At 38.8% G+C, this 22,125-nt stretch overlaps 1 protein-coding gene across 1 annotated transcript; it reads left to right on the top strand.

The window, feature by feature from the left end:
- Positions 1-10,207: 10,207 nt before the first annotated feature.
- On the top strand, positions 10,208-20,993 carry cdca7b (cell division cycle associated 7b). Its single transcript, XM_062436345.1, has 10 exons — positions 10,208-10,282; positions 13,770-13,913; positions 14,013-14,113; positions 14,441-14,654; positions 14,832-14,894; positions 16,159-16,341; positions 17,156-17,311; positions 17,431-17,580; positions 18,958-19,094; positions 20,601-20,993. Exons 1-10 carry the CDS (start codon positions 10,265-10,267, stop codon positions 20,620-20,622), a joined length of 1,188 nt encoding a protein of 395 aa, XP_062292329.1. The 5' UTR covers positions 10,208-10,264; the 3' UTR covers positions 20,623-20,993.
- Positions 20,994-22,125: the final 1,132 nt, after the last annotated feature.

Raw genomic sequence — 22,125 nt, forward strand, 5'->3', positions numbered from 1 at the left:
AGCACGTCCAGCATGTGTTTATTTATGTATACGCAAAACTCAATATTTGCGACAAACTTACCTCTATAAGTAAACTCTCACTGCTGACTCCTACTGACTCTGTCCTTTAATAAAAATGTACAGCTTTAGTGATCAACAAAAGTTTCCACAACCAACCAGCTTGTGTGGTTTTAACAAAGTGTGGTTTTAACCTAGTGTGACTAATCCTATAAGAGCATGTACGTATATATGAAGAAATAATCAAAATATATCATGTTAAACAACAAACAGTAGAGCTCTCCTGAAAGTGCCAAAGTTCAATAACTGAATCAACAATAAAGCAGTACACCAGCAGACCTCCTTCAATTTTTTTCTCATAAAAAAAACCTAATAAATCCCCTAACTTCAATTAAGGGAGCAATGCAGTGTGTGAACAGCTGCCTCTGTCTCAACTTAGCTGATTCCTTTTGACCAGTGTGATATTTCTTCTCTCAAAAGTTGCTTTAAAGTCTAGCTTTAAAGATGCTTTTTGTGAAATTTAGTCAGTGATTTTTCAAGTGCTGGAGCTGATAAATCGAAGTCATAGTCTGTTCATAGAAAAACCATGAGGAGGTGATTTTTACTAATAATCTGTTCAAAACACACACATGCACATTATGTATGGTTTATTTACCATAAAAACTGGTAGTCGCACCGGTGTATTAGACAAAGTCTATTTTGGGGGGTGTCATGCTGGGAAGATTGGTCAGGCTAGTCTATGAGTTTAAATTAAACCTTTTAAAATAACACGGTAACTTTAATATTTAATACAGTGTGTACTTGTGTGCTTACTCGAGTCCCAAAAACTCTTCAGAGCTGTCACTGTGTGCAAATAGACTACTGTACCAGATTTGCGCTTTTGCGTATCGTGCTTCAACATCAGTTTGGTTCACACCAAACCGCTCTTTATAGGACGTTATAGTTTAAACTTATAGTTATCGTTCTTAGTGTCGACAGCCTTTTACATACCTATCATCATATGCAGATCCAACCACTCTCTGTATTTTACTGGTGGACACACCGGTGTATAAGACGCACCCCACTTTTAAATGAAAAAAATGTTGGTTTTTACGGTATTTAAGTAATTTGAAGTGATGACATGTCAGTTCATGTGCCATGTTCAAAAGTTCAACAATGTGGAAGTGCATACTTCAGAAAGATGCAATGATGGAATGTAAAAGTACTTGTTGTTATGTGTTGTGGCCACTTGAGGGCAGCAGAACAATTCAGTGTGATGATGCTCAAACTCTCTCCTCTGGTGTCAAGTGCTATAACGGAGAGGCTAACATGAAGGAATATTTATTGTTTTCATTGGCTGATGTTTTTGCATCTCACATTGTCAGTCCATAGAAACTGAGATGGTTGCTAAGGACAGCTTAGGACACCTGTTGCACTGTTGTAATGCATTGGGCCTAAAAAAAAAAAAAGAAATCTTTTCATACAAGTCACTTCTCTAATCTTAATTTTCAACAATGTTGGACATTCACATGAGTAACTCCACTGATTGAGAAAAATGGGAGTTAGCCAATCTGTGCAGACAACTTTCTCTGATCTCCTTTATTTTCATGAATATTGGACAATCATAAATGTAACCCCAGTGATTGATCAAAAGGAGTATTCACACAATTTTTTCCCATTCTACTCAATATTTACTTGTAACATTAATGGCACGAAGATATTTCAGTGCACACATTTTCTCTCTTGTAATTTAGGTTTAAATTGCATTTAAATATAATGACATCCCAATGTTAGGTTTGGATCCCTGGCAACTTGTGATTAATCAATAGACCAGTGATCTAAGTGACTCAGACCAACAGGAAAAGGGTACATTTGTTTCCTTCATTTCTATGTAATAGACAGCAGAAGTGGATTTACCTGTACACAATGTAATGTAGAGATTTCTTTTTCTTGTCCTCCATTTTCCATCATCCCTTTTTTTTATATCAATGATTGACACCATAATAAAGTTGTTGAGAATTATTATGATGCAATAAAAATGCAAAAATATAGAAGAACAAACAGAAGAGTTTTCCTGAATGTGCTGAAGTTCAACAACTGTAAACCAGTAGTTACAGTTACTGCTTCTCTTTGATTGACTTGTTTTCATTTCCTGGTTGATTTTTCACCACTCTTCGTCTATGTTTTTCATTAGACTATGATATTTTTGTTCCAATTGGTTATTATAATTTGTATATTGTACTGTATATATTATGGACCTATACATTTTTCAGATTACACTTTTCTTTTCTAAAGCACCATTTTAACATGTTAAAATGTATTTATAGAATGAATGTAATGAAAATTAATTACCCTGAATTATTTATGTTATACAAAGGAAACCCATATCCAGTAAATCTGAAAGAAGAAAGCAAAAGAGATTGAATAAGATTTCTCAATATTCACATGGGAAGGAAAAAAAGCTCAGATTAAGAATGAAAACCTTACTGCTGGAAAGACAAAGGAAATCTAACATTTTTTCACTGTTATCTAAATGAAAGAGAAGATCCTTTTAAAAGTCATGTTGATCAACTTAACACTTGAGAACTCTATTAAGGTCCAGCAGTATATAATAACATTATGGGTAGAAATGGTACTTTCTTATACATAACTCATGTATAACCCATTAATAACATGTATCGCTTAATAATTATCTTATGTGTTTTATATAAGTTCAAAATACTTTTTTCTTCACTCTGCAAAATGATTGTCTTGTTTCAATTTCCACCTGTTGTTCTGTTGTTCTTTGATCTCCTTTGTTTTCATGAATATTGGACATTCATGCATGTAACTCCAGTGATGTATCAAAAGGAGTATTGTTATGCCCAGAGTAGAGGTGTCTGAGACACAACCTAGAAACAGGCCCCATCTTCCCTAAGTCCCAAGCAGCCACAAGGACAAATCAAGCTCAATGTGACATGAAGTGGGTTTTTATTTACATAAGGAAATACATAACAAGCTGGGTTTAACTTCAGGGTGAACCAAGGCCAAAACAACAAACAAAACAATTCTACCTGGGAAGTAAATCATAACCTATCAGACAAAAAAGAAACCAAATGACAAACACTTACCTCCCTAACTAAATAAGACAGGAGAAAATATGATAACAAAAGTGGCAGTCCACCCCCATTACCACAAAGGAAACTAACAAACCTAAGATACAAGACAAACTAATGTGTGACTGGTTGGTAGATGAGGAGATGCAAAAATGTTCCTCTGCACCGACCAACGCCATCTTGGGTGTATTTCTAGCCGACTTCCTGGTGGGGCAGCCAATCCTCCACCAGGCTGGGAGACAATCCACCAGTCCTCCTCCTGTCTTCACACACATTAGCAGAACATATAACAACACAAAAAGAACATTTAAACTCAAATTACGACCACAGTCATGACACTCAGGTTTACCTCTCCTCCAAACCCACCACTGCCATCCCTCCCACCTCCCTCATCACCCTGCCTTGAAGACATCCGGAGCTGGATGAGCAGGAACTTCCTCAAGCTCAACGGCAATAAAACCGAGGCCCTGCTCATCGGCTCCAAAGCAACCCTCACAAAATCACAACACACCCCAGCCACACCCATCATCATCGACGGATTCCCTGTACCCTTCTCCCCCCAAATCAAGAGCCTTGGTGTCACTCTGGGGAGCACCCTCTCATTTGCACCTCACATTCAAAAAATCACCCGGACTGCCTTCTTCCACCTCAGAAACATCTCCAGACTCCGCCCATCACTGTCCCAATCCAGCACCGAAATCCTGGTTCATTCATTTGTCACTTCCCGCCTTGACTACTGCAATGCCCTCCTCACCGGACTCCCCGCCAAACTCATCAACAGACTGCAAATTATTCAAAACTCGGCCCTATTCTCACACAACTTCACTGGCTCTCGGTACAATACCACATCCACTACAAAAACCTCCTCCTCACATACAAAGCTCTCCACCACCTAGCCCCTTCTTACCTCTGCGACCTCCTCCAGGACTACAGCCCCTCCCGCACCCTCCGCTCAACCTCTGCTGGTCTACTAACCATCCCCACATCACGCCTCAGCACCATGGGTGCCCGAGCCTTCAGCTGCTGGGCACCCAAACTATGGAACTCCCTCCCCCCACACATAAGACAGTCAGACTCCATCACAACATTCAAATCCAAACTCAAAACACACCTGTTCAAACAGGCATACTCACTCTGACACTGTGCACTACAGTTGTTTTAAGGTTGATGTCTGGTTTTAATTAATGTTTGATGTTTTTTATTTTTCATATTTCTTGATGTTGTTTTATTCGTTGTAAGGTGACCTTGGGTGACGTGAAAGGCGCCATCTAAATAAAATGTATTATTATTATCATTATTTGTAATCACACACCTTTTTTCCCATTTGACTCTACATTTACTTTTTAACAATAAAGGCATGAAGATATTTCAATTCATACATTTTCCTTTTGTAATTTAGATCTAAATTTAGCTGAAATACAATGACATCCCAATGTTATGACAGTAGGTTTGGATCATTGGCTCCTTCTGTTTAATCGGCAGGTCAATGATGTAAGTGACTCAGACCAAATGTTAAAAGGAACATTGGATTTCTTCATTTCAATTTAATAGATAGCAGAAGTGGATTGATCTGTACACAATGTAATGGAGAGATGTTGTATAAATATGTTTACAGTGTTTTCTTGTCTTCCATTTTCCATCATCCCTTTTCTTTTATATCAATGATTGACACCATAATAAAGTTGTTGAGAATTATTATGATGCAATAAAAATGCAAAAATATAGAAGAACAAACAGAAGAGTTTTCCTGAATGTGCTGAAGTTCAACAACTGTAAACCAGTAGTTACAGTTACTGCTTCACTTTGATTGACTTGTTTTCATTTCCTGGTTGATTTTTCACCACTCTTCGTCTATGTTTTTCATTAGACTATGATATGTTTGTACCAATTGGTAATTATAATTGTTATACAAAGGAAACCCATATCCAGTAAATCTGAAAGAAGAAAGCAAAAGAGATTGAATAAGATTTCTCATTATTCACATGGGAAGGAAAATAAGCTCAGATTAAGAATGAAAACCTTACTGCTGCAAAGACAAAGAAGTCTAATATTTATAAATGTTATAACGAGAGATCTCATAGAAGACTCATCTATAAGTGGGTTCACTGTTATCTAAATGAAAGAGAAGATCCTCTTAAGTCATGTTGATCAACTTAACAGACGAGAAATCTATCGAGGTCCAGCAGGATATGAATAACATTATGGGTAGAAATGAATCTTTCTAATGTATAACTCTTGTATAACCCATGAATAAGATGGATTGCATAATAATCATATGTGTTTTATATAAGTTCACATTTTTTTCATTTCGCAAAATGATTGTCTTGCTTCTTCCTGGTCAATTTCCACTTGTTGTTCTGTTGAAATGCATTTGGCCTCCACAAAAAAGTTCCAAATGTTTATGTACAAAAGTTATTTCTATAACCTTAATGTTCACCGGAGTTGGACTTTAATGTAGCCTAGTCAACTCAACTGATAAAAATGGGAGTTAGCAAATTTGTGCAGAAAACTTCTTTGATCTCCTTTGTTCAATGCCTTTTATGCCATTTATTCTTGTTTTTCTTATAAACAAAACAGATTCGAGTAGATCTGTATTGAATGGAAATTCACAGGTGGAACATAATATATCTTGCCCTTGAAGTTAAGTTAAAAATAGCTGAACTCTGATGATATAACCATAGATAATAGTATCATTTTAATAAACCTTTTTTAAATACCTGGTATAGTTATTATTCAGGCTGCAAAAGAACTTTGGACTCCGGTACATTAGACAAACTCCATTTGTATATGACTGTGTAATATGTAAAAATGTTATTTCATAATCTTCTATCTTCAATTTTCAGTTATTGCCATTAAACTAGTGAAGTGATAATTAGCCAAACACTTATCATGCATTCAGTGTCATTATTTTTAATTCCAGTTGATAATAATAATTTTATATTGTACTCGGTATAATATGGATCAAATGTCACATTGGATCATGAAGCATAGATGTACTGTAGAGTAAAGATGAAGACCCACTTTTAAACAGAACTTCATTATGTTCAGTGTGGGTGTGTACAACTGCTTGTCTATGACATGTGATTTTGACCAATGATATCAAATCAACAGTGCAGACAGCCTCTCTGAAGCATATAAAAGAAAGCAGCCTTTCACTTGTCTGCAACATTCTTGATCACTTCCAACAGCGCAGATCATCTGTGACTAACAGATCAACCTCTCATCCTGCTCCTGTGACAGAAAGACTCCAACATGCTCTTCCTGTTCCTCTTCTTGTTTGGTCTGGCTCTGGGGACAGAGTCTGAGTCTGATCAAGAACTTCGACCATGCTGAAGGATACAACCGGATCGGACTGAGTGACACACAGAAGGAAGGAGGATGGATGTGGTCTGATGGATGTGCAGTGGACTTTGGCTTTTGGTTTTCAGGAATGCCAGACAATGCTCTTGGAGTTGAAGATTGTGTTCACAACAACTATGAAAATGATCTGAAATGGAATGATGGCACATGTTCTGACACTTATCCGTCTGTTTGTGCTTCTCGCATAATCTGCACGTAGCAACTGAGATGGTTGCTGAGTGCAACCTGGTGAATTTCTACTTGCTGCTCTTTTCAAATGCATTTGGCCTCAACAAAAAAATAAAAATACACAATTTTACATGTGTGTACAGTAAGTTATTTCTCTGACTCTTAACCCTGTATCACCAAGTGTACCATATTTGATACATGAGTTTTAGAGACCTTTAATTCATCAGTGTGTTCATATTTCGATCAAATACATGTGATACAAAACAAAACTCATAGATGCAAAGTGTTATTTAATTCATCTTTTTTAATTACTTAGAAGGTCAAATAAACTCTGGTTTCAAATTATTTTAATTTTCTGGCAATTATTTGATGGTTCAAGCTTTACAGGATTAATTTCACGAGTGTTGGACATTCACATTATCAACACCATTAGTTCATTAAAAAATATCTTTGGGACTTTGAATATGTGTACAAACTTTCAGTTCCCTTTATTTTCATGAATTTTGAACATTCATACATGTAACTCCAGTTATTGGTCTAAAGGAATATTCATACAACTTTGCCAAAGTGTCTTCTTTTTTGTCACAGTTTGACAGTACAAAATGTATCATTTACAGCGTTACAACAAAAGGCATTTACTTTTAAAAAAAATAATAGCATAAAGACATTTCAATCACACAAACTTCAAACAGCCTCCCCTCAAGGCCAATAGTTTTTACCTGCAACAAAGGGTTAGGGTAACTCTGCTTAGACCATAACATTGATATTGTCATTTTAACCTTTGGGATACACTTAAAAAAGGTGTAGCTTTTCCAGTATTTATGTATATATTTTAAACACATACAGTGCATCCGGAAAGTATTCACATCCCTTCACTTCCCCCACATTTTATTTTTTTATGTTACAGCCTTATTCCAATTTCAATTGATTAAATTCCTTTTTTTTCATCAATGACTGTGTCTGTTTTATTAAAGGATGTCAAAAGTCTCTCTCTCTCTCTCTCTCTCTCTCTCTCTCTTTCTCTCTCTCTCTCTCTCTCTCTCTCTCTCTGTGTGTGTGTTCTTTCTCCCCATCACTGAGTACTCATACCAGTTTTAGCTATATATTGTTGTATATAAGCTCTATTGAACTGGCATTTCTTGCAATTGAGTAGCCTAACTTGAAATCTATTCGCTGACTACCGCTTCTAATCAGTGGCGGCTGGTGACAAAAATGTTTGGGGGGGGCGCAGTTTGATGGTTGGTGGTCCTAGGGTTAGTGTCAAATAAGCCGTAGCAAAAAAATATAAACAAGAAAGAAAAACTAATCTAAAAACAACACAACACACTATAATGTCCCCTGGTTTGTCCCAGTATAGTATCTCTGACCCACAGAGAGAGGAATAAAAAATTATAACCAGATATGATAAAATGCCCATTTCACTCACATCACTTAAAGATACCAGCAGTTAAAGCAGAGTTACCAATAAGGTAATATGCTTAAAAAGAGACACCACCTATATTTTAGTTATTGTGTCTTCAGTCCTGATTTCACTGTAATCTGTTAGTTGTTGCAATACCTAAACATGACAATAGATGGCGCATTAAGCACTATACACTGCTGTGATTAGGCATAATTTATTTAACTTATTTTAATAATGAAATGTACCCAAATCAACTGTAATAGTCAAAATTACTTCCATCATTTCTTATCCTGCATTTATGCATTTTAGTTTTTTACACTTCATAGTACACTTTACAGTTCATAGTAGGAGAAACTCTCAGCTCCTCCATCACCTGCTGCTGCTTCATCCTCTTTCTCTCTTCTAGTTAAAGTCTTGTGAAATTAGGTTTTTGTAGAGAAATTACAAAATAATCTTCTTTAATTTCCGCGGCTCCACTTTAACGTCATCTCCTGAACCTACCGTCAGCAGGAGTTTGGGTGACAGCAGCTGACGGGAAGGCGTGAATGACAGCCGGAACTGTCCAATCACAGTAGATTAAAAAACATGAAACAACAACAATTCGCTGCCAATAAAAGTGGGCGTGTCCGGGGCGCACTGAGCTGCGCCCCGTGGGAAACGTGACGCAGGCCAATGAGAGAGCAGCCTAAGGTCACATGCTTGTCAAAAGTTTGAGGGCTTGCATTGACTTCCATTAGTCCGGCGCCCCACATACAGGAAGTACATATAGAAATTAATAAAATACCATTTGGAATCGATTTATAATGAATGATGACAGGTGCTTAGAGGCTAACAGGACCATCTTGCTAACAAATACTATTTATTTCATAATTATTTAGCATTTTCTAATTAATTTATGTTTAATATGTTTAAGTAGATTTTGGCCAGATATTTGATGGGGGCGGCGCCCCAGCGATGATCTTTTATCATCGTGAAATGTTTTTCAGAGGTGCAACAAGCTGGACCTGTAAGGTGGCTATCATTGCAGTAACAGTGGTCACAAGTTAATTTGGCTGTGGTGTTTTGAAAATCGTGGCTGTGCACACTTCAATTTTACTTCAACAGTTGTTATATCAACTTGTGACAACTTCTGAGTGTAATTGCGTGGCGTAATGGTTAAACACTACGCTGTAATGGTTTTGCAGTTGGTGACACACTCGGTTCAAATCCCGTGTCGGGTGACTTTTTATTTCTTTCTTTTTATTTAGACATTTATACAGAATATGGTGACCAGTATTTCGGGTCCCACAATTGTACATCACAACATGAAGCATCATGCTTGGATTAACCAGGTGGAGCGGGAGATCATCAGATATTTATGGAAGTACATTCAGGCATACGCGAGGTCAGCTACGTTTTCTCTCCGTGATCGAAACATCTGCAGTCACAGTGAGAGAGGCCCAACGTTTATAAACAAAGGTAACCAGTTAACGTGGAAACCAGTTGATTTGTAACACCGGCCGCCACTGCTTCTAATACTAGGCTGTATCATCATAAAAAAACAACTTTATTGTCATACTTAAGACTCAATTAAAATAATTACTTTTTTTTTAGGAAAACATAAATCAGTAGTTAAAAAACAGTAAGCACTATAAAAAATGTGTAAGGACCGATACCCGCTTGATACTCCTTTGTCTGCTGACTACCTGTAGATCAAGAGAGTTTGAGAACTACGGTCCAATATTTCTCCTGCAGAACTTCCTCGCAGATCTTATACCTGAAAGTCTGCTTAAATTGTTAATACTGTTATATCTCACTGATATATATCATGGTTAATACCTATGGTTAATACATGCAGTCAAGGGCATTAATATTGCCAGAAAGGTAATGATACTGGCAGCCTGTCTGCCTGCACAGGATAACCACGCCCATATACAGTTTTCGCGCGAAGGAACGGACTGTACCATTTTGAGTGTGGCGAGGGGGGCACGCAGAAGAAAGACCACTCCTAAACATAGGAAAAACACCATCACTAAATCAATGTGTAAATGAACGCAGGCTTTTGGATATATTTTGACTTCAGAAAATCACAAAGGGACTCCCAAAATTACAATAACTGTAAAAACCACTAGTGTAATCTTAATCCCAGCCACGACATCACCCCTACTTTTGCAATCATCGGACTTCAGTAGCGGCTCATTTTTAAACCCACATCCACTCATTTGTTTTTTACACAGCTAAACTTTCCGTTGGACGGAGATTTTGCTGTAAAACGCAGCTAAAAATGACACTCAGATCAAAGGTAAGCGACTGAGTATTGTCTGAAAATGTAGCTCCCTTTTCTCTGTCTGTTTTTATGATGAAAAAAACTCATAATGAGTCAAAACGAGCACTATTGTTAACAGCTAACGTTGCTGTCTTGGCCGACCCGCATCTGCTCAGTTGTAACGATACATTAATAACTTCTTCACGGTATAAGTGACTATACTAGCTGTTAGTAATTAGGTTCGGTGACCTACATATCCTGCCATAATGTTGTATATTGAGCACTATTTTCATAACTTGTCGCCCGTCTTTGTTTTGACCTGGATACTAGTTAGCTTGTTTGCACGTGATCGGCCTCAATGCTCAAGTGACCGTTTACATTTTGGATAAATGTCTGAACTCGCATCTAATGCTCAAAGTGAAAGCAGTGTGGCTTCAGTGTTTTGGCAAGGGATCTGGAGAGGTGGGTCCGACCTGTGTCATCCCATCTCCGGAGAGGTCAGAGGTCAACATTTCTGTATCAACAAGTTGGACCTGGAATATCAATCAGTGCATGGATCAGACTATTGATTGATCGATCAATTATCGATTAGTCATTCAGTCTACACAATCTCAGAAGAGGAAAAATTTCGATCAGTGTTTGTCAAAGCCTAAGATGCAACTTAAATGCTTCCTTTTATCTCAATCACATCCCAAAGATACTCACTTTACTATCATAGGACTAACCTTAAAGGAACCGGAAAATATATTAAATTAAAGCCGCAAGCGGCGATGGCGGGCCCTCGCTCACCCATGCCACCACGGGGCCTGAGGCATGGCGGGGCTGTGGCGTGAAGCAGAAAGTGAGAAAAAACCTGGAAGGAGGCCAAAAATGCAATGTTTCGTTCATCCAGTAGGGGGCAGTCACAGGTAGTTACACATATGGTCTGGTGTGTTCAGGGCGGCCACTCATCAGTCATGTGAAGTTTGGAGTGAATTGGACAAAGCATGAAGGAGTTATGAGAGGTTGATGGTTCATCCACCAGGGGGCAGTAGAGTGTAACAAAACACAAGCGGTTGCGTTCAGGGTGGGACAGTGATTACACATGTGAAGTTTTGTGGAAATCGCACAATGATGATGTAAAATATGGCACTTCCTGTTTCCACTAGGGGGCGACACGAGTGAGATCGCCTATGAGCGAATGGAGACGTTGAGGTCGGCACCCTGGACCTGTGTACCAATGTCCAGATGATACGAGTTCAATAAAGCCATCAAAATGCCAAACGTATTTTCATGGCGAGGAATTGATGGTCACCGCGTCGCCACACGGACGCCATTACTCGTAGCTTCACAGTCTTCATAATGTAGCTTCACCAATTGGTTCTGAATGAAGTTGATGGGGCAAAGTATGTAATTTTAATTAATCTTAGTTAACTTCCTGTTACCACCGGGGGGCGCTATGAGTTACGTGGGAAGTTAATATATCGGGACGTTCAGGGCGGAGCCATCATCATGTCCAGCAAGTTTGAAGCTGATTGGATGAAGTATGTGGGCGTGAGAGCCACTCGTATGTACATGGCGAGCACGCCAAAGTTAGTTGAGCCCTGGCAGACACGCCCTTTGACCTACGGATGCGCAGAGCACAACTTAAGCTCAGCTAGGTCTGGAGATGTTGCGTACCTAATTTGAACTTGATCGGGCAAACGCTGTGGGAGGAGTTAATTTTAGGCGGGAAAAATCAAAACCAAAATGGCCGACTTCCTGTTGGGTTGAGGTCATGAGGTCAAGAGGCTTTTTTGCATATGTGGGTATAATACATATGTGTACCGAATGTTGTGAGCATAGGACAAAGTTAGCAAAATTCCCTATGGGCATTTTTGGACTTTGTAGGGGGCGCTATTCCGCCATTCTGCGTCGACCATGTGCGACCACCCAAAAATATCGAATTTCGGATGAGGCCGGACGTCCGTGCAAAAGTATAAGCATTTTCGCATTTGGGAAAGGGGCGAAATTGGGGCACGAAATGTCGGAATAATAATAATAATAATAATAAACATTACAATTTCAATAGGGCTTTCGCCAGGCGACTTGCAGTCGCCGCTCGGGCCCTAATAATAATAATAATAATAAACATTACAATTTCAATAGGGCTTTCGCCAGGCGACTTGCAGTCGCCGCTCGGGCCCTAAATATACGAAGCTTGGAGCAGATTACTTTTTTTTTTTTTTTTTTGCATGTTGCACTTTTTTCTTTAAAAAATAGTCAAGTCAAAAAACTACAAACGTGCTTTACAATTTAAATACCTAAAAAGATAAAACACAAAGCCCAGTTAAAAATACAGTAAAATAATAAAGCAACATAACTTTAAGAAATAACAAGGCAACTCTCATACTGAGTTAAAAGCCAAGAAATAAAGATGTGTTTTAAGATTAAAACATGCAGAGGCAAGTCGTATCAGAGTTTGAGGGCTGCAACTGCAAAGGCACGATCTCACCTGAAAGTTCAACCTCGATCAGAGAGGTTGGAGCTCACTCATGTAATGCTTCGTAGGCAGTAGGCAAACATTAAAATCTTAAATGAGTCCTAAAACATACAGGGGGCCAGTGATTCCTGTCTGGTGTGCTAGGATGAGATAAAAGCATGTTTAATCTTTTCAAAATCGTAAAACAATAAACAGGACTTGACCTTAAACACGAGCATCTGCTGGAAACAGCTACATTTGATCACTGAGTTTATGTTGGTCCAAACTAAATCCCCGTCCATGAATTAGTCTGGATAATTATAATCAATTATAAAAATAGTGACTTTAGAGTTAGACAGTCTCAGACATACTTGTCAAAAAGATTTGGGCCCCAATAAGAAATGCTGTCTGCCCAAAGATAAGAGTTCACACAAAAACACTTTTTAAAAAAAAATAATCCTGACACCATATTAATATACACATTGTTTGGTATTCATCACTAAATTTTATAGTCATTTTGGTTTGGTTTTTTTGTCCTGTCTATCTGACAGTATGCCACCAGCCTGGGTAAGAACATGTTTATTTTGGCAGTTACTGTTGCTATTTTCACACACCCTGCCCCTGAGAATTGCACCGGTCTGAACCAATCAAGATCACCTTATATTTAACTTGGTACCTACCCAGGTAAACCGACAGCCAGCCCCCACAAAGCTGAACTTTATTCAATGTTTACACAGCTTTCACTTCATTACCAAGGATGTCCAGTGATGTAATGGCTCCCTCTGGTGTCCAATGTGAAAACTGTAATGGTCCAGTGGCTTTGTAATATTTTATAGTAGCTCTTGTATGATCTCACCAATGAATGGTCCTGAAAGTGCAGCTCTAGTCTGGAGTTTGTTTGTCACTATATTTGCAGCATCCTCCCTGCTGTAATTTACACATTCCTATGAAAATGGTGTACTCATGCTCTTGTGTGCAGGAGGTGTATTGTTGTCAGTCAGTCTGCTAGATATTTATCGTTTGAATTTGGACCTGTAGTTCTGGGTTATGATGATAACGCATGAAAACACTGTCTTTCTGCAGGCTGCGTGTTTCAAGTCCAAGTTTATAACTGCTGAGCTGGCTGATCTGTTCAGCAAGTCAGACAGTGAAGGGGAGTTTGAAGGTTTCAGCGATGGTGAGGAGGAAGAGGACAGAGGATGCTATAACAAGAGACTGAAGACCAAGGTATGAGACAAACAATGATGGCTGTATTATTGAATGCAAATGTGTGTGATAACGCAAGTACAAGCCTGAATGCTTTTTTTTTTCTCTGTTCTTCTCCAGATGGTAGAGTCAGAGGAGGACAGTGATGTCGACACAGGCTTTTACTCTGATGGTGAGGAGGCCCCCCCGCAAAAGAGGAGGAGTCTTTTAGTAGCCCTGAGGTGTGTGTGTGAATTAGAAAATGTATACCTGGACTCATGTTAAAGTCTGTTCTGTGTGTTGCAATACAGACGCATTATGCATAAATATAATCCCATTTTGAGCAGCGTTTGTGCCTAAATACACTTTAAGTGTGTTAGCATAGAAAAAGCAGTTATGTTAATTTGCATTCAAAAATTAACAATGTTAGGTATAGATTCACCCTTTTGCTGTGTGCTGGTGTATTTGCACAGCTATGGAAGGGACCTTGGTAAACACATTATTATTCCATGACAAATGTGTTAATTATGTTGATTTTACAATGATATTATTTCAATCTTGCTCCTCAGGTTTCCCATCAAAAGACTATCTACCCCCAAACAGGAACCACAAAAGAAAAATGTGAAAAAGCCAGTCAAAGAAACTCCTCGTTCACAGAGAGCCAAGCAGAGGATGAAGCAGCAGGATGAGGGAGAAGAGGAGGAGCAGGAGGAAGACAAAGAGGATGTCTTGTCTCAGAGCCTAAGGAAGCGAGACAAGAACATCCAGGAAAATAAGGCCATGGTAAAAAACTCCAACAACCTTTGGTGTGGTGCTAAATACACTTTCTAGCTGCATTGATAGTCTGAGCTCACTCTTTCAGCTCATTGTCCATAACAATGTGAATCTGAAGTTTACATCTACATCATTCAGTCCCTCCTGTGTCAGATGAGATTAGTCGTCTCTGTTGTTGTCTTTCAGCTGGCTAAGCTGTTTGCTGATCTGAGCAGCATGGCTGACCTGACTCTGCCCACAAGTCCTCAAGTGAGTACACACGCAAACACATATAACACGCACTATTAAACATGTCCACAGCTGGGGAGTACCCATTCATTTAGCGGTGATGAATAACCTTGCTGTAGTTTTTTACCAAAGGCCTTTATTCTGTTTCTGTTTGCTTTCTTAATCAAACTGTTGTGTTGTGTACAGTAATCAGATTATGGTGCAAACTATATTTCTTCTTTGTACTCAGCAACAACTTTGTTCAAGCATGTTTGTGATCAAGGAGAGCTAAATGTATGCCTTTTAAGTAGAAGTTGCAGGTATTAACTTAATGTGTCATTACTGTGCTGTGTTATACTAAGTCATATTTATTTGTTTTAATAACAGTTTTTAAGTGTCAGACCCATGTTAGAGTCAGTCTCAAAGATCTCTGTTTTGTTCTCTTTGGTGGCCCCGTATGGTGATAATTGCAGGTGTTTTTTTGTGCTGAAAACATTTTTTAAAAATCTGATAGGTTTTTACTAACAAAGCTTTGCACTTACAGTAACGTAATGAGTATAGGTATCCGTACTTCACTTGGTTCACTATCATCTGTGTGTGCAGCACACACAAGGAGCTGTTGTTGAAACAGAATTAATGGAGAGGAGAGGATGTAGTATAATCATAAATGACAGTAAAAATGTTATTTATGTTGTTTACCTAATTTATGTGTGCTCGTTTCATTTCAGCTCAGTGTGATAATCTCTATTGCGTTTTGCGGTGCTACCTTGTCTCCTCTGCTCTGAGGAGTGGTGAGGGACGGGGCTCTGCACAGTTACTGTACTTGCAATAAAAGATTTGCCAGTAAAAGGCCAATAAGAGTAAGCTTTAAAAAAAAAAAAGATAAGCCGCTTCACACACAAGCAAATGAAGAGCAAGTCTGTTGCATTGGCTCTGCCGATTGGAATGCATTGCGGAAAAGTTGTCGCCAACACCTAGTTATAGAGTATTAATCATACTGTTTGATAACAATGCAAATGAAAGGGCTTTTATCATCTTACCTCATGAAGTGATAGATGGTGACTTAACTGACTTGATTTATATAAAAGATCTTTGAAACTGCCACTTTAAAAACTTGTTGAAGATGAGCTGTGGATGCAGGTCAGACAACCAGTCAGTTTTTTTTTTTCTTTAAAAAAAAAAAATCCTGTCGTATCAATGTCCGTTACAAAGCACTCTTAATTGAATAACCTGATTAAACAGATTGGTTTGCTACTTTCTACAGAGATTTTCTTTTTAACTGATCTGATCTGTCTTATCTATGCAGAAGAAGAAGCGCGTTTCAGACAAAACAACGCCACGGAAACGCAAATTTGAACCAGAAAGGGGGTCAGAGAGGAGGAACCCATCCCGTAAGGCCCGCCCTCCTGAGAACTTTGCAGTGGAGGAAAAGAGCGAGCCCCTCACCCAAAGAAGCCCCGGAACTGTAGACATCAGGAGACTGGTGGAGGTACGCCATGCAACACATCCGCTGCCACGCAGTGCTGTACAGCTCACATGCATATTCAAGTTTGAGTTGAGAATTGATGTTGAAATGATCATTCAACAGTGCTGTCAGTACAGTTACAGGGCAGTACTGTGATAGTATATTGATAAATTGGCAACCAAATGTTTATATTTGGTGTATTTATGTTTCACAATCAAATCCAATTTTATGTCTTACATACATTGACAATGGTTTTCATTTTAGCCAGATGTCAATATTTTTATCTGAATGATTGATCACATGACTACTTGTTGGGGGCATGGGATTGCTTGTAATGACAAATCAGAGAATCATCACCCAACTGCAGTTCCCTTCAGCTCCGCAGAGCTTTTCAGCTAATGTCTTTGTTTTTTTACAGCCCAAAGCTTTACTGTTTTGGTTCACTTTCAGTACTCCCATCATCTTTCTTCCAAGCAGCAACAGGCAGTGAAAAAGCTCTAACACCAACAGTACACTATCTGACGACTCCAAATTCGTGCAAATGTCACTGTTAAGCTGCTGTACAGGCAACTGCGCTCACAAGTTCACCATATCAACTTTTAGAAGTTTATAGTATGTTAATGTTGAGTTTATATGCTTTGCTGTCCCAAAGTGGCCAAAAATCAGTTCTTGCAGGTTTAACATCTGTAGTGAAGAAATTTGTTCACTAACAATAAACAAAACTAATTTTGCTCAATTCTAATTTCATATTTAAACTAAAATATATATTAGCTACGTAACAGTGACCTGGTCCTGCTTTCTCAGTTGTGCTTAAAGTCTGTCTGCTGTGATTGGACAGGTGGATGAGGAACATGTTGGTGAGAAGCGGAAGAAGAGGAAGAGCCACAGTTCCAGGAGGAGCCAATATGAGGTGAAATCAGTCGACGAGATCACCAAAGAAGATCTGGACAACATAGCGCACCGCAGCAAAGACAAGATCTGGGACAAAGAGAATGTGAGTCACAACAAGCGTTTGTCCATTCAGTGTTGTTCGTACTATGATTTAAAATCAGGTTTGCTGGGGTGGTGGTTTTCTTCATTATGAGTGTGTGTGTGTGTGTGTTTTTCAATCAGGGAAGCTCCTGTCACCAGTGCCGACAGAAAACTCTGGACACCAAGACAGTGTGTCGCAGTGGTTTCTGTTCAGGGGGCAAAGGTCAGTTCTGTGGGCCGTGTCTGAAGAACCGCTACGGAGAGGATGTACGCACAGTGCTGCTTGACCCGGTCAGTACTAACACACATGTTAAACATTTAATTTTCTAATTCTCTCACTGTGGATTTGGTAAAGTTGAAATGAATATGAGGTCTGAGACTGAATAGAGACTAGAAAAGAAAGAAAGAGACAGTCTGTCAAAACTGAAGTAGTTAAATAGTGAATATTGCAAGTAACTGCTAAAAAAAAATTGAAAAGACATGCAGTTTATCTTCATTTATTTTTGGGACTTGTCATTAAATACAAAAAGCTACAGAGGGGACGGTTAAAAGCAAATATCTAAAAGGAAATAAGACAGGTCGGGTTGTAACAACTACGATTCAGAATAGGGGTAAAAGGCCACCAAAGACAATATTAACAAACTTCAAAGTTTTTTGTCTCCACATTTAGATTTTTTTTAATACTTTGTTTTACTATCTTACTGACACAAAATACCCCCCCCCCCCCCACACACACACACACACAAACAATGGGTGTTCATCTTGATTTCACACAACAAAATAATACTGTAATGTTTGTGGATTGTGTTGTTGCTCATTTTCCAAACACAAGACTGTAAATGGAAAAATATGACTTTTTTTTACCAAGAACAGTCTGCAATGTGTTTAGTATACCAACTTAGTTTAGCACATTAGCATGCTAACATTTGCACTAGCACTAAACACAAAGTACAGTTAGAGCTAATTGTTTCACTAGCTTGCTGGTATTTAGTCTAAAAGTATTGGACAATCACACATTTTGACCTGATATCGGTCCTAGTTTGAAGGGTCAGGTGACGAAGCTACACTGCATTCTTTGGTGACAATGAATGTCCATACCAAACAACACTATTTCAACCTCATGGTGGCAGTAGAGTAAAAGACACTGCAAAAAAAAATGTTCTGGGAACTATGAATGTCTGTAAAAAATAAATAAAAAAGATGATAATCCATCAGGTCATAAATACATTTTTGACTTACTGTTTACATTATAGGAAAAGTCAGAGGATCAATTAAATCACTAGAATTGATCCTTTAGTGAACCTGAAAAACTGTAGCAAATTTCATGGTAATCTGATAGTTATCAACATAATTGATTGTAAACGACAAACGTCAACCGTGTGTGTGTGTGTGTGTGTGTGTGTGTGTGTGTGTGTGTGTGTGTGTGTGTGTGTGTGTGTGTGTGTGTGTGTGTGTGTGTGTGTGTGTGTGTGTGTGTGTGTGTGTGTGTGTGTGTGTGTGTGTGTGTGTGTTTATTGGAACTGTAATTGTAATCTGGTTAACATTTCCAGGGTTTGGTGTTTTGGGGGGAAATAATAAACGGAACACAATAGTCAAAAGAAACCTTAAGAATCAATATATCTGAACACACCAAGAAATTGGATTCACTTGTGCGTTTTCTTTTTCTAGGAATGGTCATGTCCCATCTGCCGAGACATGTGTAACTGCAGCCTGTGTAGAAAAAAGGAGGGTCGCTGTGCTACCGGCATCTTGGTGGGATTGGCCCGCTACAACGGCCACGACAATGTTCATGAGTATCTAAAGAGGTAACATCACCCCCTTTCCCCCTGTATAGGTTAATGTCACAGACTGGGATCTCCTTAAAACTGACATAATGAGAATAATATAGAAATGAAAAAGAAACACTTGCATGCACAAATGTGTTTACGTATGGAATTAGAAGAATTCCTCAATCAGTTTTGATAATGGACTTTCTTCTTGCACAAAGATTACAGGGTTCAGCCTGATGTAGTCCCTTGTTGGGATACTTGACTCTTTGAAGCTTAAAGTCTTAAAGAGTAGTGCAGAAACGGTTCGTTGATTGACAAATTGGTCATCAGACAATTAATTTCCAAAATTGATCAGTTAATTAAATCATTTATGAAACAAGCTTTTCTCTTTATTTATATATATATATATATATATATAGTTGCAAATTGATGTCTTTGGGTTTTGGACATTCGTCTTGGAAAAAACAAGCAGTTTGAACTCCATGTCTAGACCGCAAGTGTAACAGACATGTTTTTTACTTGCACATCTTACGCTACAGATACTCATTTTAATATTTGTAGCTGTTTTTACCAGCTCTGCGCTCACGGGCGTAACCATGACTTGAAAAGTTTATTTAATCTTCAAGTCTATTTTCCTCCATTTTTACATGAAGCCACAGTAATTGTGTATCGGGTGCTGAGCATTTCCAAAACACAGGTGACCTACGTTCAACACTTCGCCTGAACACTTCCTGTGTAGACGCTAGGGATGTCCCGATCCAGCTTTTTGCACTTCCGATCCGATACCGATATTATAGCTTTTAGCATAGGCCGATACCGATACCGGCCGATCCAAGCATGTATTAAAGATTAAAGATATTTACTTATTTTGTTGTTATACTCATGTTGAAAAGGGTTTTACTCTTAAGAACAAGTAGCCAACTTAATTAGGTTAGTTTGAATAATCCACAATGGTTGGTAATGAGAAGCTGACCTGTTTATTCTTAAGGGTTAAATAAACACAAAATAGACAAAATAATAAATAGTCAATTAACCACACAAACTGAATTGGCATCAGTGCTCTGCTCTTGAACAACAAGAGTGTTAACCAAGGCTTAAAAAGCCATCAGTGCAAACAATATTGTAAACTGTATTAAAAAAGCAAACACACAAAAAAGCTGAGTAGAAAATAAATAGTGGGATGCTGGACAGGTCGCTAGGTGTGCTGAAAAACGCGGACCGGATTTAGGGGGAAAAGCTGAAAAAAACTGGAATGGATTACCTACATCGGTGCGCTGGAAAACACAGACCGGAGTTTTGAAAACAAACTGGATCGGGAGTCCGGATCGGGATTTTCCCGTGCAGGCCGATCCGATATTGATATGCATTTTTTTGCTAATATCGGCGGCCGATCCGATCCAAATATCGGATCAGGACATCCCTAGTAGACGCACAGACTACACTGCTGCTGCTAAACTTACTGCTCATGCTACATTTGTGGTCTTCTAGACAATAAGGTTCAACCCTACTGAGAACTCATGCATTGCTTTTTCTTCATTGCAGCATTCAGAGGGAGCTGAAGTGAGAGCCCAGAGAGGAGAATGTACTGGTATAGCTGAAACCTGGAGCCGCTCTTGTGCTGCACAGTACTGTAGAACTCATTTTAATGCACATTCTTAAGTTTAGATCAACCTTTCTAACTAGAGGAACTTTCTTTTTCTTGTAACCTTAAGATAAGGCACATACACTGTTAATATGTTTTATATATTCTGATTGTAATTCTGCATAAGATGCAGACATGTTCTTTTTTGTTATAAGACCAGTGCTTAAGTTTGAGCTGTATATTTTCTTTGCAATATTTTAACTCTTGGTGTTCATTGCAGCGAGTGGTTGGTTATTTTCTGTGTTATGGATGCAAAAGAAGCTTTGTATACCAGCTACTTTTCTAAAACTGAGTAACTTCACAGCATTCTTGTCAGTCTACTGTAAACTCTAATAAAGACTGGTGTTATCTAAATGATTTACCATGGGTTTTTAAAAAATATTTTCATGCAGTCTTTCGTCTATTTGCTTGTTTCAGCTTTTTACAGATGTCAGCAATGCACTACAGGGACAATGCCTTTTTTAAGGAAGAAAATCATTGTACATTCAGGGAATCAATGTTGGCTGAAGGGGTGCTGCAGGCGAGGCTGAGTAGGTGTGTGTGTGTGTGTGGTGGGGGTTCTGTTTGTGTGTGTGTGTAGATATTGTGGATCTGGTGTCATTTCCCCAGGTGAGTGGGGTCAGGTCGAGGTCAGCCGTTTGCTCCTGAGGCGGCGAGGGAGCCGGTCAGCTGATTTTTATGTAATGGCCGGGTACCTGAACTGGAGGGCAAGGTTCACGTCAAAGTCAGAGATCAACCTGAGGTCACTGGATCCTCATAAGGCATCATTGGCATGCAGCGAAGTTAGCAACTGTCTTGTGGAGCTTTTATCTAATCACTGTTATCTGTCTTGTCTGTGTGATGTGTTTATCAGTCTTGCAGTGCACACTTAAGACTGAAGATTGAATTAAAAGTAAAAGGTTTTGACTCAGTGATGAACACAGTTTTCGTCCAGGTATTAAGTTGTTTACATTTTTGGTCAAAATCCCATCAATGTATCAATTGAACATCCAAAGTGATGAGAATAATGGTGTTAAAATATCTAAACTCTGTCCTTGTTCTGATACATTGAGAGTTCACTATATTCAACAACATTTTACCTTCAAAACTCCACCTGAGGGTTTAGATTTAGGGTATTTTTTTGAAGTGCTTCAAAGGAGTGACTTGTCAGAGGTAAGTGTGAACTGCCTGCTACATGATGCTTTTTGTGAACTGACTATCAGAGTGACCTGCCGATGAACCCAGAAGTCCCACTTTGATTGCAGGTGAGTTACACCTGGTAGACTTTGTGGACTATGTACAGTCAAAGTACAAATAAGTGTCAAGATGGCGACCATCAGCAGGCATCTTTTTCCGAGTGGTAAACAGGTTGTCCCCTAACTAAATGGTCACAGATTCAATACACGCAGCCTCTATTCATTTATCACCAGCATAAACTGTGAGCTA

Source organism: Scomber scombrus, chromosome 16, assembly GCF_963691925.1.
Source record: "Scomber scombrus chromosome 16, fScoSco1.1, whole genome shotgun sequence".
NCBI classification, from domain to species: Eukaryota; Metazoa; Chordata; class Actinopteri; order Scombriformes; family Scombridae; genus Scomber; species Scomber scombrus.

What these genes read in the sequence shown, in the direction of transcription:
- cdca7b (XM_062436345.1), top strand. An exon ending in AGTCTTTTAGTAGCCCTGAG is followed by an intron (nt 14,114 to 14,440) that starts GTGTGTGTGTGA and finishes CTTGCTCCTCAG; the next exon opens with GTTTCCCATCAAAAGACTAT. An exon ending in CTCTGCCCACAAGTCCTCAA is followed by an intron (nt 14,895 to 16,158) that starts GTGAGTACACAC and finishes TTATCTATGCAG; the next exon opens with AAGAAGAAGCGCGTTTCAGA.